Genomic DNA, 15795 nt, shown 5'->3' with positions numbered 1-15795 from the left:
AGATTTATTCTGGGCAAATGTTGTACTAGTACAGAGTCCCTTTTAGTAGTTAGAGGCATTTATTTCCACATTATGGGGGGGGGGGGTTGTTCATTGTCAAAGGAAAGGGATAAATATAATTTGCATGTTAAGTCTCTCCGAGGTCCTTGTAATTTGTTTTGTTAGGAAATGCAGTGAAACACCTTTTGTTAAAGTTTAGTCTTCAAATGGTCAATCAGACTTTAAAAGTTTTAGTTATTTCATAGTCTGAATATTGATTTCACATTTTTCCCCCCTCTAACGGCATATGGAGGAGGTAGGGTGAAATAGTCAAAGTTAAATATGTAGCCTATATTTGGAGAGAAAGTATGATTTAAAATACATTTGTAGCTTCAGATGTTCAGCAGGTGAGGAGACATGAAATGTTTGTTAGATGTGTGCTATTGAAGGTTTTATAATTTGAGACTTTTTTTTTTCTTTCAGGATCTCTACTCTTGGAGTCAAAGATAAATCCAAACACTGCATATCAGAAACAGCAGGCAAGTAGTTGTTTATCTTTAATTTGAAAGACTTCATCTGTGATCCAGGATGTATTTATGTGACAAAGATGGGAATACTTTCCAGACAAGAAAAAAAGTTTGGTAACTAAAATGAGGTACCATATGTATTTCCCTTCAGTGTGAGAGTTTCAAATTGAAAAGTAGTTTTTATATTGGTGATTTAACGTTGTTTTTAATTGAGCCACTATTTGTATTGCAATACAATGTATTCTTTGGTCTTTAAAGTAAGCCAGGTCTCTTCTATATGCTCTACACTAAGCCTTTTGTTCTGAGTCACATTTGAAAGAAATGGCTTAAAAGAAGATTCAGAGTGTTCACTTACTACCATTAAGAAAAGAGTCAGAGAGATGCTTTTAAAGCAAGCAAAGCCTGTGTGTGGTATGAAGTTGGAGCCTTTGACCAAGGAGAAGGAGTTTGTAGTGTACATTCTGCTTTTAATTGTACGTCTATTTTAAAATAATAAATGGGTACTTCATAAATATACATATTGGTAATTATGCAACATTTCCTGTTAATGTTTATTGTCACTTTGGAAAAGGAAATTTGTTTTAGTATTTCTATTTAGTTAACATGAAGATACAGCATTGAGTCATCTTTTCTTATCTGTGAATGTTCGCATTTTTATTATGAAATACTATCAATACTAAATAGTATAGAGAATAATATAATGGACTCCATTATATTATAACACCATCAGATTTAACAGTATTACCATAATATATTTTTTCAACCTTTTGTAATGTTTAACATAGATAGAGGTGAAATCTCCTTTGTATCTATTTCAGTTTGTCTATTCTCTATTCTCCCTATGGTAACCCTATCCTGAAATTGCTGTGTATTCTGTATACATGCTTTTTATACCTTTCCTGCATATGTATGTATTCATAAATAATGTGTAGTATTTGTATGTTTTTAAACTTTTACATTATTGATACCATACTTTACATGTATTCTGAAATTTGCATTTTCACACTTTTTGAAGATTTGCTTATGTTAACATAGGGAGGGTTTTTTTTAATGCTGTATTATATTCTGATGTAGGATACACAACTGTGAGTCATTTGGTTTATTTTGTGTGGATGTGGTGTGATGTGTGTTATGTAAATAAAGTCACTATGACAGGCTTTGGAAGGGAAAGACATTTTAGGTTTGTATTTATAGCATCAAGTCTACTTTTTTTCAAGGTCTGTGAGAATTTGGATGCTATAAACATTTCACAGAAGAAATAAAATTATATCTTGTAAAGCTTATTAATAGTAAAAATATTAATGTAAATTGTTTATGCATGCAGTACATTCTTAGTTCAATATATTTTAGTATTCGACTGGTAGCTTTTTTTCTTGGACAATTTTTATATGTGTTTATCTTTTTGGTGAAGAGTTCAATTAAAACATTTGTCTTGAACATTTGAGTGTTTCTCTGTATCTTAGATATATTTAAGGACATTTAAATAAATGTAATTTCTAATTTAACTAGCCAGATAGTTGCTCTGTGTTTGCATTGACTTTTACAAGATACCTACTTGGGAGTCTTTGTTTGTGAAGAAATAATGGTATTTTGACATTTTTTTCTCCTACCTGTATGAATATAAAATGATGATAAGGACATTTGCTCGTAAGTGTGGGCTCCTGATCACAAGCAGTTTGCTACACATTTAGTTAAAATAACTATTCTTGATGTGGGTAATTGTTTTTCTTAACTACTATTCCCATTGAAAAGACCATATTGTATAGAGGCTTATTTGTAAAACAATACTCCAGCACTTTAAAGATGTATGGTGGTTCTTCAAATACTTTTTTTTGAAGCATACTTTCATGAATAATGTTACTGTCTAAAAAACTAGTTTCAAGCCAGGCAATGGTTGTGCACCCCTTTAATCCCAGGACTCAGGAGGCAGAAGTTAGGTATATAGCCAAGGCTAGACAGAGAATCTCAAAAGAGAAAGGGAAGGAAGGAAAGAAAACTAGTTCCAGATTAATTTGATTTTTTTAAATATACTGTGTAAAACATTAGAGAAAAATATATTTTAAAGATTTATGGCATCTGAAAATGTTTTCTGCAACTAGTCACATCTAAGTTAAAGTTCAGGGCTACATATCTTTATGATATTTCCATACGTAGACTGCACATACACAAGAGGTATGAATAGGGAAAGCATGAAAGAGTACTGAATGGAGCCACCTGTTTTATTTACTTGAAGTTTACTTAAATTGGGAGAACCTTTCTAGTGGAAGTCAGAGCCATTTAAAGTTATGTTAAATTTAATTTCTTTGTAATGTGTACAGTTTTTTCCTATTTTAACCAAAGTCTTACTCAATTCACATTTTTTACTAAGTAGCACAAATTGGAATTCTTGAATACAGCATTATTTTTATGTGTATTAGAATTATCACATTATCAATGTTTGTCAACATTTGAGATTTTAAATAGATTATGCTAGAAAGTTATTTCCAAAATTAAAAGAAATATTAACAGATGGATTTTTAATTTAAAATGTGAGTGAATGGCTTGTTTATAGAATACTATGCCAAATTAAAGTATGTTCAATAAATTCAGAGTAGCTTTAATATTCACAGTTTTGAGTCTGTCTGCTCAGAATACATGGGTTTCTCTCTCCCAAAATATATTAGAATAAGTAAAATTAAGTATCAAATAACTGGATTGTAGAAGGTTATGAGTAATTTACAGTACTTCCCTACCATGTCTGGTACTGAAAGGGGTGATAGATGGAAGTGTACTTTCTTAATACATTTAAGTATTTAAGGAAACACATTGGGAAGAAAAGAAAATGATTATCCAGTACAGCATGAAACAAATACATACAGATTTTTAAGTAACTTAAAGTCGATCCTACCATTCTTGACTAAATCAAAAATCAAAATCATAGGGCTAGAACTTAGCATATTTAACATAGTTATGTTTTCCTGGGTTTAAAAGATAAGTCCTCGCCTCAGTGAAACAATAATAGAATGAAAGGGTAGCTAATGAAAATTGTTTGAGTGAGCCTCGATCGTACTGAAAATGCATGAAAGTATTTCCTGTAGAGGCAGCTAAGGTACAGAAAGATTATAAATGGAAATGCAAAGCAGGAATATTTCAACACAAATATTATCAACAGAAAACTTGTATTCCACAGGTGTGAGCAGTAGAAAATTAGAGACAGGAAAAAGTATTAGAAACTAGGGTTGGTAAAAGAATTTCCTTCTTGGCTGTGGTGGTGGTTGCTGCTGAAATCAATAATAATACACCTGATTCACTTGCCGGGAGTCTGTTTGCAGGTTTTTTTGTTGTTGTTTGTTTTGGGATTTTTTGTTTTGTTTTGTTTTTGTTTAGTTTGAGAGTGGTATACCAAACAAAAATGTGCCATTATAAATTCTTACTGAAGACACAAAATAATGAAAGTGATGCTGCATTTAAGGAAACCAGTATGACAATATCATGAGTACTAGATGAGAGGAGTGTGGGGGAACAAAAAGCTTTGGGTAGGAAACTCTTGTAATAATTGTGATAGAAGAAATGAAAGTCTGGTAAATAGACTTGAAGAACTCTGCTATGTTTTCAAGAAATTGTTAGAGGACATGTTGAATGATGAAACATCAGAGAAGAAATCAGAGGCTGCTGTCCTATTGATTGTTGTGTATTATTACTATTAATACTACTGTCAGCACTGTTACTATGACTGTAACTATTGCTAATTACTGTCTAGTATTTGGGGCCAAGAAAGTGAGAGTTCTTTCCAGAAAGTGCACAAAGTTGAGCAGGCTTACATTCATCTTTTGGTTTGAGGCTTGGTTATCAAAATAAAGCTTACTTTTTAATGTGCAGTGTGTTGGCATGGGTATATCAGAAGTATTTATTGAAGTATCTCCTACCTCTAGTCCATGCGATTTGTATTACTAACAGTCACTCTTATTACCATTTTCTTATTACCATCTTTTTATTTTTGATTGGCTGGGTTTTTTGAAACAGGGTCTCACAATGTAGCTGTGGCAGTCCTGGAACTAGTTATGTAGACTAAGCTGTTCTCAAACTCACAAAGATGGGCCTGCCTCTGCCTCCTAAGTGCTAGAATCAAAGGTGTGGGCCACTCTGCCCATCACCTTCCCATTTTCTTGCAGATCATCATCTTACATTAATGCATATGTAAACAAAAGTGTATAGACTCACTCTCTGTTTCTTTAGCACACATAAAAGCATTCCATATGCTATACTGGGCCTTTTTCTTTTCTTTTTTTTTTTTTTAAACTTAAGCTTGAAAGTAGGTGAAATAAAGTCTTAATATTACACATCTAGACTAGTGGTAAGGTTTGAGTTAGTAAAGCAGATCCACATTTAAGAAACATAAAATGAACTTTTAGCTTCAGCAAGAGACTACCCTCTTAGACAGAGATTAAGAACAAAACTTAAGACAGCATTGTAGAACTGTCCACATTAATTCATTGGCCCAGTACTTAGTAGGGTGTTGTTTATGAGCTGGTCCGACTCTTCTTTAAGGTTGATTGTTTTTTACATTTTAATTTTAGATTAATTAAGTTTGAAATTTTTTTGAAGACATGACTTTTTCTGGGTTTTGTTTGTAGTATCATGGGAAGTGGGTAGGTCATCCGATCAGCACCTTGTACATGCGCTCTGCCATGGACCTACCTCCCAGTCCTCGGAAGAGTTTTTCAATTACCTGACGGGGAGATGCTATGACCACAAAGGTGGTTTTCCCAGATGTGCTGACCCCTGCAGCTTTCCTAATGCAGTAGTGGAGGACTTTGCACTCTCCTCTGAAACAAACAAAAAAATGAAATGATACAAAATACATAACATCAGTCTGTGGGTGCTGGTGAATGCAATAAATGAAAGAGTTTGGGATTAGGGTCACTCTGTAATTGAATTAGGGGGTCGTGAAGGTATTAAAAAGAGACAGATGGGTTTAAATGATTTTTTAATTTATTTTATGTGTATGAATGTTTTGGCTTTATGTATGTCTGGGCATCATGTGTGTCCAGCATCCTCAGAGGCCAGGAGAAGGTGTCCCCGGGCCTGGAGAAGGCGATTGTGAGCTGCCATATTGTTGTTGGGAATTGAACCCTGATCCTCTGAAAGAGCAGCCAGTATAACATCTCTCTAACCCCTAAAAGGATTTTTTTTTAAGATCTTAAAGGTTTTTGCTGTTTTATACAAACACTAGCATGATCTCTTTCATTGGGTAGATGGCCTTGAATAATCCACTCAGAGAAGTTCAGTGTACTACACAGAGAAACTGCTCTAAGGGCAAGCTATAGAAATGATGCCTGAAAGGATAGTTTTCTTAAGTGGATTTCCCCTATATTTTTTAAAATAAAATTTTACTTTGTATTCAAAACAACTTTATTCATTTTGTTAGATTATTATATAGTGAATTTAATGTCTAATTGTATATATGTGTTTTAACTAAAATCTAAACCTTAGTTTCTTTTTTTTTAATTTTTTATTGGATATTTTATTTATATTTCAGATGCCATCCTCTTTCCCCATTTCCCCTCCCTAGAAAACCCCTATCACATCCCCCCTTCTCCTTTTTGCTTTCATTCAATTTTTAAAATGTTAACCAAAGGCTTTATAAGTTTGGTAATGCTCAATAACAAGATGCCCATACAATCAGAAGTGTAACCCAATACCCAACCTAGATATATATCAACTATCTTTGACTGGCAGAGACACTCGAACATCCGCCTCCATACCCCCCTCCCAACACCTAGCTCCTCCTCTTTCTCTCCTTACTCCTCCCACCTTAGCTCCTCCTACATATCACCTTTCCTGTTAAAATAAAACTTTTCTCTTAAAATACAATTAGAGCATAACTATACCAATTTGTGTCAGTAAGGTGCAAGATAGACCTAATACCCAGTCCATCATTTTTAAGCCTTAGTTTCTTATTACAGAGTTTGACAACCTAACTTTTTTTAAAGTAGGGGCAAAATTGAGGGTACTCTGTGAAGAATAAACATTAGGTTATTCTTTCTGCAAATTGGTGATGGGCCACACTTCTAAGCCTCTCCATATAGCACCAATATTTAAATGGCAGGGACTCCCCAACATCCATAGTGTCTTGGCCATGCCATGGTGCAAAATGTATTTAGTCTAACTTCAAAGTCCCTAGACTTTCATAGTCTTAACACTGTTGAAAAGTTCAAAATCTGTTGTGAAACTCAAAGCAGTCTCTTAACTGCAGCTTCCTTTAAAATCAAAAAGCAAGTTACATACTTTGAACATAAAATGGCATAGTATGTATAATGTCGTTCCAAAATGGAGGAATAAGAGCATAGTAAAAAAAATCCTGGACCAAAGCAAAGACTCCAAAGTGCCATGTAGCTTACGTCTGAGGTCAAAGGGATTAAGTGGCTTCACCTCCAGTTTAGCTCTCTGTCTCTCTCTTGGGCTGTTCCCATTCTCTGTGTACAGCTTTCCTTGGCAGTTGTTCCACGTTTCTGGCATTTGGCATCTTCAACATTTGGGAATCTAACACAACTCAGGCTTCACTTCCACAGCTTCATGCAGTGACCTCTCATACTATCTTCCGTACCATCCTCTGAGTCTGTGAGCCCTTGATTAAATGCTTTCTTTTATAAGTTGCCTTGGTTGTCTCTTCATAGCAATGGAAAAGTAACTACGACAGCAGCCTTCCCTTTGTTCAGTGAAGATCAGGCTGTTTATTTGTTTGTTTGGTGGGAGTCTTGGGTATAACAAGTTTCCTAGTGCTTTTTCTTGTCAAACACTATATTTTGTTTTTCTTTTTACCCCACTTACTCTTTTTTTATTGTATTCCTGCATAAGAGTGTTACTAATAACCATGTCACAGAATCAGTGTTAGGATTAGGCTTGAAATCTCAGGAAAAGAAATTAGTCTGTTGTTTTTAATTTAGCCTCAGGCACAGGACAGAAAGCAGCCACCCTCTCACCAAACATCACAAGACCAGTGTCTAGCCCAAGTGTTAATCATTGTTCTCCTCTGAAGCCTCTCGAACCATTCCTCCACTCCACCTGGCTCTCACCATTACTGTCAGGTTTCTATTATGACGGTCTTTAAAGCTCTGCTTATAGTGTCAACTTATTTTTCTAGTCCCTCCTCTGAAATTCTTCAGCATCCTGAAAAATAGTCCTGTGATCGTGTTCTCCAACAGTAGTCCATTCCCTTGTACCAGTATCTGTACTGCTTTCCTGTTTCTGCGATTAAACACCGTGACTTAAGCAACTTACAGAAAGGTTTGTTGGGGCCTACAGTTCCCAGAGTGGTAAGAGTCCATCACTGTTAGAGTGGGGAGTCATGGCAGCAGGGATGCATGGTAAGAACAACACCTGCGAGCTCAAGGCTCATGTTTGTACCACGAACAAAAACAGCGAGAGCAAACTGGGAATGATGCAGGTGCGGCAACTCTGAAAGCCCACCTCCCACGCCCAAAAGGCTGGGTTTCCTAAGCTTTCTGCACACCACCATTAGGCACCAAGTATTCACATGTCAGGGGCCATTCAAAACACCACACATTCACACACAAAATAAAAATCAGCCTTCGTGTGTGTGTGTGTGTGTGTGTGTGTGTGTGTGTGTGCGCGCGCGCGCGCGCGCGCATGTGCGTGTGCATGCACCAAAATAGGGTTAAACCTAGATTTGTCTGAAGTATTTACATGCTTTTAATCAGTTGACGACTAGTTAAAAAGAAAAGGTAGGAAATAGGTTGTCAATGAATGGAACGGCTGACTTTCCAGATAGCAGAAAATAGATGGTTGGAGTATTTGCAATCTTGCTCAAGAAGGATTACCTAGAGTCTGCTAACCTATTTTGCTTCTTTAAAAAATTGTTCACTGTCATCTTAAATATCAAAGTTTCTTACATTGAAAGTATATTACAAAACTTTAAAGGCACAGCAGAATACTTTATAGGTGTGCACTATCAGGTGAATGTACTTTTTAACTGCAAGTTCTCTCTTAACTTTTTGTTTATATTTTATGGATACATCTTTTTCTAGTGTGGTAATGAAGGCTTTTTTTTTTTTTAACAGGATACATTAATTGTTTGGTCAGAAGCTGAAAACTATGATCTGGCTCTAAGTTTTCAAGAAAAAGCTGGCTGTGATGAAATTTGGGAAAAAATTTGCCAAGTAAGTTTTTTTTTTTTAATGTATCTTTATAACTATGATTGTGTACATTATTTTTTTTCACTTTAGAAGAATGTATTAAAAGTATGGAAAGGTAATAGTGTGAGATTTTAACACTCTCTCATGGATATTTATATGTATATTTCTGGGGATGTGACCCAGGTCCTAATTCATACTAAAGAAGTGCTCTGACACTGACCTATATATCCTTAGTCTTGGACTCTATTTATTGCAACTGATTATTTCACTTAAAATTATTAACAACAACATTGTCATAATTTTTAGTGTTTTATGTAAACAAGGCTAAACTCACTGTGGTAGAGTGCTTAGCTAGCGTACAGGAGGCCCTGGGGTCAGCCCCAACACTGATTGAGCCTAGCTTGGGGACAGATACCTATAATCCCAATAAGGAGCCAACGGTCATCCCGAGCGTCACAGGAAGTTTGGTCAGCCTAAGCAATGAAACCTTACCTCGGAGGGGACTAGGGCTTGGGAACTGTGCTGATAGTGTAGAGTTCCTGGATAGCTCCCTCCCAGACAGCAACGCCTGCACGCAGCTGCACCTCACGCTAACAGGGAACATTACTTGCAGTTGATACAGGAGTAGTAAATAGTGCTATTGACTAGATAGAACCCATGCTTTGTTTACAACTGAACTTTTCCTTAATGTCCGTTTACTTTTCTCATGCTGCCACATTGCACCACTCACATCTCCTTGTCTTCGTAGATGTTTTTTGGCTGTGATACTTGATAATTGGAATTTTAAATTGTTTTTCTTTTTTAATGACAGATTAGTTTCAGTGACTACCTAGTACTGGTCTTTATTTCTAATGGGTTAATTTTATTGTTGTTTGGCTATTACTATTCTCACTTGAGCTTTTCTCTTTGATTCTATTTTCTCTGAAATTCTATAATCAAATTTCACTGCGCTGTCAGGCTGGCTTCAAACTCTCTGTGATCCTCATCCTTAGCCTCCCAAAGACTTGGGTTGTATGAACTACTACACTCAGGCTCTTTTAGTGATTGTTAATGGAAATCTGATGATTTTTGTTTGGCTGTTTTTAATTTATGACACATACTTCAAGAAACTGTAGCCAGGTGTACAGATGAAAACCATAGGATCAAGAGTGTGTGGTCATCCCAGTTGTGTGTGTGTATGTGTGTGTGTGTGTGTGTGAGAGAGAGAGAGAGAGAGAGAGACAGACAGAGAGAGAGAGAGACAGACAGAGAGAGAGAGAGACAGAGAGAGAGAATGAATTTGAGACCACCCTAGACTATATATGGCGCTATCTCAAAAACAAAAACAGAGTGAATGCTCCTATTCCCAATGATGTGTAGCCCTTGATCAGTAAAATTTTAGCGGAATGGTTTCTTTTACAAATTCGTATTACATATTGTTACTAAGCATTATTAATATATATTATTAAATAGCAGAACTCTGATATTCAAAAATCCAGTATAGAGTATTCATGTATTCATGCAAAATATACATGGAATAAATTGAAATTGTAACTTGTCTTTAAACCTGTGAATAATTTTTATTTTGTTTCTTTCATGTGTTCCTCTAAAAGGCAGCTGTATTTTTGACATATAAAATTCTCTATAAATTACAATTTCAGACCTAAAAAAATGATCTAAATTGTTTACCTGTGATGTGTTTTCAGCAAACATTTGATATTCTGGTCTTAGTTTACACTTTAATCCATGAAGTGACATTTATCTACATAAAAGCACACTTGAAATATAAAACTGTTAAAATCACTAAATTAATAAAAATAAGAGAATACTATGGAAACATTTATAAAGTTGTTTGGAATATAGGTAATAGCATATAAAAGTAACTTTAAAACAATAAACTTCTAATATTAGAAAGATATATATATGTATATATATATACCTTATTTAGAATTGCAGTGTTGGTTTATGTATGTGTTTCAACATAGATGTGCATAGTAGATAATATTTTTTACTAATCAGCATATTAGAGTATACCTTTCCCACTTCAGCCCTTTCTACTTAATTTATGGTTTGGGAAAAAAAAGTCTGTGTGTGTGTCTGTGTGTGTCTGTGTGTATGTACACACATACACATATATACCTGAGACTTCATATATTTGTACTAATTATTTTAAGTATTTCATTTTTTTTTTTACTTCTGTTTATATGTATTGTATGGGCACACATGTGCCTCAGAAAATGTATGGGGGTTAGAATACAACTTGGCAAGGGTCTTTTCTTTTATAGGTAACAGAGATTGAACTGACATCATCAGACTTGGAAACAAGTGCCTTTCCCTGCTAAGCTATTTTGCTGTCCCTGTCAGAAAATTTTTTACTAAAATTGTGTTTTAATGTTTTTACTCAGATAGTTCTAAAGGTTCACAAGACCACTTTTAGGTACAATAATTGACTGAAAAGATTCAAAAGAACTCAACTGTTACAGTAACTTTTATTCACCTGATATAGTTGTTGTCTCTGATGATTACTGCCTCAGTCTGCTAACTTAAACCTAGTCCTGGAAGCCTCAAACCTCCATATAGTCTTATCTAGGCCTACAATGTTTTCAGGCTCTGAGACTTACTGCCAAATAAGCTCACCCTTTCTTTGGCTTTCTGAACTCTGGCTGGTCAGCTCTGCTGTTTTGGCTCCACTGTTTTCTCTCCAAGCTGATAGATTCAGTCTGGCTTCTCTCTTGGCCTCTGACTTTTTTCTCTATGTGGCCTCAGACTAGCTCTACCAGTCTGTTCTAATCCTCTGGCTCCTTCTCATTCTCTCACTTGTTCTGTCTTCTCCTGTGTCTAGCTTGTTGTCTTTCTGCAGCCTGTTTCTGTAAAACTCTTCCGGTAAAACTGCTTCTTCTCTCCTCTCTGTTTTTCTCTTTTCTGTGGTACTCTCTTAAGTTGCCTTTTTTCTTGTCTGTTCTCCTGAGAGTTGAGTATATCCTATTCTGTCAAGTCTTTCTCTGATTTATCACTTTCTCTGCAACTCAAGTAAGTAGACATCACTTTCAAACATGGGTGCATCCTGTATTCCAGCCAGAGGGATTAAAACTATGTGCTAAGGGCTGGGCCATACCACAACTAAAAACAGACGGGGGGGGGGGGGGAGTGTTGTTTGTTTTGTTTTTTTAGTAAACAACAGTCTTAGGGTTCACAGCATGATCAAATATTGTACAACACTCAAAGCTATTTTGTTTCTAATTACAGTTTACTACTGTAATAACACATACAAATCACCAAATGGGAAGAAGCACACAGGGCAAAAGATCCAAGAGAGTTCTATACTTAAAATTTCAAGTCTCTTTTAAATGACCATATTGACTAAGCATCTACATTTAGAAACAGTAGAAGCAGTGTGAATATGCCTGACATTTGAAGAAGCCAGGTAGAGTGGACATATTAAAACATGGGCCAGTGAGATGGCATTTATCTGCAAGCCTGATGGCCCAAGTTTGACCCCAAAAACCCATGGTGGAAGCAGGGAATCACTTTGATCTATTCACATACACACACTCTATAAAAAATAATTCCATTACTATTTTCCCTTTGGTTTACTGCAATTAGTACCTTACAGTACCTGTTCAGAGCTTTTCCCGATGGCCCTCTTGATTTTAGTTCCTGGAACTCCACATGGTGGAATAGTGTGACTTCACATTGTCGTCTGTCCTCCATGTGTGCACTGCAACATAGACAGACACACACACAGACACACACACACACACACACACACACGTTTGTTTGGTTTTTTTTTTTTTTTTTTTTTTTTTTTTTTTAATCAGCACTATTTAACTTAAAAATTACCCAAGGTAGACTTGGTGGTGCATGCTTTTAATCCAAGGACTCGGGCCAGAGACAAGTGGATCTCTGTGAGTTCAGAGTCAGCCTGGTCTACGAAGTGGGTACAGTACAGCCAAAGCTATTCAGTGAGATTTTGTCTTAAGAAAGAAAGGAAGGAAAAGAAAAAAGGAAAGGAAAAAAAAATTGTTTTAAAAAAAGGTCAGAAATCATAGCACTCATTTTTATTCAGTGCTAAAGAGACAGAGGCAAGTGGATCTCTGAATTCAAGGCTACCCTGGTCTACATTGACATTCCAGGCCAGCTGGACTACAGAGAGAGGCTCTGTCTCAAAAATGAAAGAAAGAAGTTAAACCAGTGCCTGACAGTCTGTCTTACTGAGGCCAGTCATTTTTTTTTTTTAGCATTCTATTTAGTTTAAATTTCCAATATATTTGATTACCAGTGTCTCACAGTTTATGTACATTGAGTCAAGAATATCAGTGTTGTACAATAATATTACAGTATGTGGTAAACAAACCTAAAATGTCAGAGTCAGCAGATTGGTTCCAACTCATTGCTTTGTATGAGGAAATGTCTCAGAACAATGTCACTCAGGGTTATTACTCAGAGTTTCCTTCTGCCAGGTTCTAGAAGCCTTGATAAATAAGGTTTTTGTCCCTTCAGGCATCTGGTATAATTGGGCCAGTGTTATTGCTTTCTCTTAGCCTTAGAGATGCAGCCTTGAGTTTCTTACCACATCGTCGTCTACCCATGCCTTTGCCCTTTGTTATTTCTCCTCTGCATTTTCTTCTCACCACAGTGGGATCACAGACACATGCCCACTGCCGTGTCCTGAATTGTTGGTTCTAGGGCTCCACTTGAGGAGTTAAGGGTCCTCAGGCTTGCAGAGCAAGGACTTTACCAACTGAGTCATTGCCCCAGTCCTGAGAATAGCAATTTCTTAACTAGACTGGCCTTGAATTCCTGATTCTACTGTCTCAGCCTCTCAAGCACTGAGATTACAGGTGAACAACTGTGCTCACTTTTCAAGGTATTTATACTTAAATTCAGTGGTCACTAATTTGTGGTTTGATTTCCAGTGTTAATTTGCTTTGTATTTAAGATAACCAGCTTTACTTGGGTGTTTTTAGGTTCAAGGTAAGGACCCATCAGTAGAAGTCACACAGGACCTCATTGATGAATCAGAAGAAGAACGATTTGAAGAAATGCCAGAAACTAGTCATCTAATTGACCTGCCCACATGTGAACTCAGTAAACTTGAAGAGATTGCTGACTTAGTTACCTCAGTTCTCTCCTCACCTATCCGTAGGGAAAAGCTGGCTCTGGCCTTGGAAAATGAAGGCTATATCAAAAAACTACTACAGCTGTTCCAAGCTTGTGAGAACCTAGAAAACACTGAAGGCTTACACCATCTATATGAAATTATTAGAGGAATCTTATTCCTAAATAAGGCAACTCTTTTTGAGGTAATGTTTTCTGATGAGTGTATCATGGATGTCGTGGGATGCCTTGAATATGATCCTGCTTTGGCCCAGCCAAAAAGACATAGAGAATTCTTGACTAAAACTGCAAAGTTTAAAGAAGTTATACCAATAACAGACTCAGAACTAAGGCAAAAAATACATCAGACTTACAGGGTACAGTACATTCAGGACATCATTTTGCCTACACCATCTGTTTTTGAAGAGAATTTCCTTTCTACTCTTACGTCTTTTATTTTCTTCAACAAAGTTGAAATAGTCAGCATGCTGCAGGTAAGTATTTTTCATAACTGTTTTCAAGTGTTTTGTTCCTAGTAATCAGTTGATAAAGATTTATTGTATTTAAATGTTCTACCAAATGTAGGAAAGCATGACTGACATCGATGTGTGTGTGTGTGTGTGTGTGTGTGTGTGTGTGTGTGTGTGTGTGTTTGTGTTTTAATATAAGGTACTTTTCTATTTTTTAATTACAATTATTATGTATGTGCATGTATACTACACTTCGTGGGTAGGCATGTTGGGACAGCTTTTAAAAGTTCTATCCTTCTAACATGTGGCTTCCAAGGATTGAACTTAGGTCATTAAGCCTAACAATAAGTGCCTTTACCCACTGAGCCACCTCAGTGGCCCTGGGTCTCATGAAACCCAGGCTGACTTGAACTCAAAATGTGTCTTCGAATAACTCCTAATTACTGGGATTATACACATGTACCACCACTCCTGGGCCCTACCTATCAATTTTTCATTATTCTTCAGTAAAGGTGTAAGGAAAGTTAAATACATGTAGGAGGTTATTTTTGTGGTAAATGGGATTTGGTGGTTTTTGTGATTTCTCTGTTGTAGTTTGGCTGGCCTCCCATTTTCCTCTCTTAGCTTCTTGAGCACAATGAGTTCAGTCATGTGACCTACTGTACACCTCAGGATACTATTTTACTTGCAGACAGAAAATCAGTCTCAGGAAATTGGAAATAAAGCCATACTGTAGAGTTAATATAAAGGATGTCAAGAGTCTCAACTATGGCTTTCAGTTGATTGCCTGACTTAAGAAGGGTTTCCAAATCCACAATAGTAAATCACAACTTTTTTTTTATATTTGAAAAATAAGATCTAGAGATGTAGCTGAATGGTAGAGAGTACATGCCTATAATGTGTAAGACCCTGATTCAGTCTCCAGTGCTGCCAAAAATACTTTAAGTTATGTAAACTAATCTATAAATATTTGTAAAATTTTGTGTGTCACTTTACATATTTAAAATATTTATTTGTGAAATCTATGGTGTAAAGCAAAACTTTAAAGAAATTTTGTTTATTTTTGGTTTGGTTTGGTTTGGTTTGGTTTGGTTTGGTTTGGTTTGAAAGTGCAAAGTTGTTGTTAAGGCTGGGTGGGTCTCACTAGTAGCTTTGTCTGCACTGAAATTCACTTTGTAGACATTGAACTCTTAGTGATCCACTTTGAGTGCTGGGATTAAAGGCTTGTGCTACCATACCTAGCCAAGAAATCTGTATTTATTTATGACCCATGAAACTGTTATTAATTATAAACTACCTGCTGTTTTCTAGGATTTACCACTTAATTATCTCTTATATGTATACAATAACACTGAACTCTAGTTCCAATAGTGTAGGAGAAAGAAAAAATTAAGACTGTAGCCAGTTGTCTTTAAATGCTCTTTTCCCCCCTCTAAAATTGATTTTTATTATTTTTAATTGTACCTGTGTTGCACACATGCATGTATGTGTGTGCTGGCACATACATGTGAGTGCTGAATGTTAATCTTCTAAAGCCCACTTCCAAGTCTTCTTTAAAGAAATGTTTAATTAGATACTAGATGTTTCCAGATATTATTATAGTTATGT

At 36.0% G+C, this 15795-nt stretch overlaps 1 protein-coding gene across 5 annotated transcripts in view; it reads left to right on the top strand.

The window, feature by feature from the left end:
* Ppp4r3b (protein phosphatase 4 regulatory subunit 3B) overlaps nt 1–15795 on the top strand; it is a 45311-nt gene that overhangs the window by 1807 nt on the left and 27709 nt on the right. For all 5 annotated transcript variants that reach the window (XM_034508719.2, XM_034508721.2, XM_034508720.2 and 2 more), the window contains exons 2-4: nt 463–518; nt 8567–8665; nt 13588–14211. In XM_034508719.2, coding sequence (XP_034364610.1) covers nt 463–518; nt 8567–8665; nt 13588–14211 — 779 coding nt within the window. The remainder of the gene's footprint in view (nt 1–462; nt 519–8566; nt 8666–13587; nt 14212–15795) is intronic.

The sequence above is a fragment of the Arvicanthis niloticus genome, chromosome 7, assembly GCF_011762505.2.
Source record: "Arvicanthis niloticus isolate mArvNil1 chromosome 7, mArvNil1.pat.X, whole genome shotgun sequence".
NCBI lineage: Eukaryota > Metazoa > Chordata > Mammalia > Rodentia > Muridae > Arvicanthis > Arvicanthis niloticus.
The sequence above is the reverse complement of the archived record's forward strand: the minus strand, read 5'-3'. Positions and strand labels throughout refer to the sequence as shown.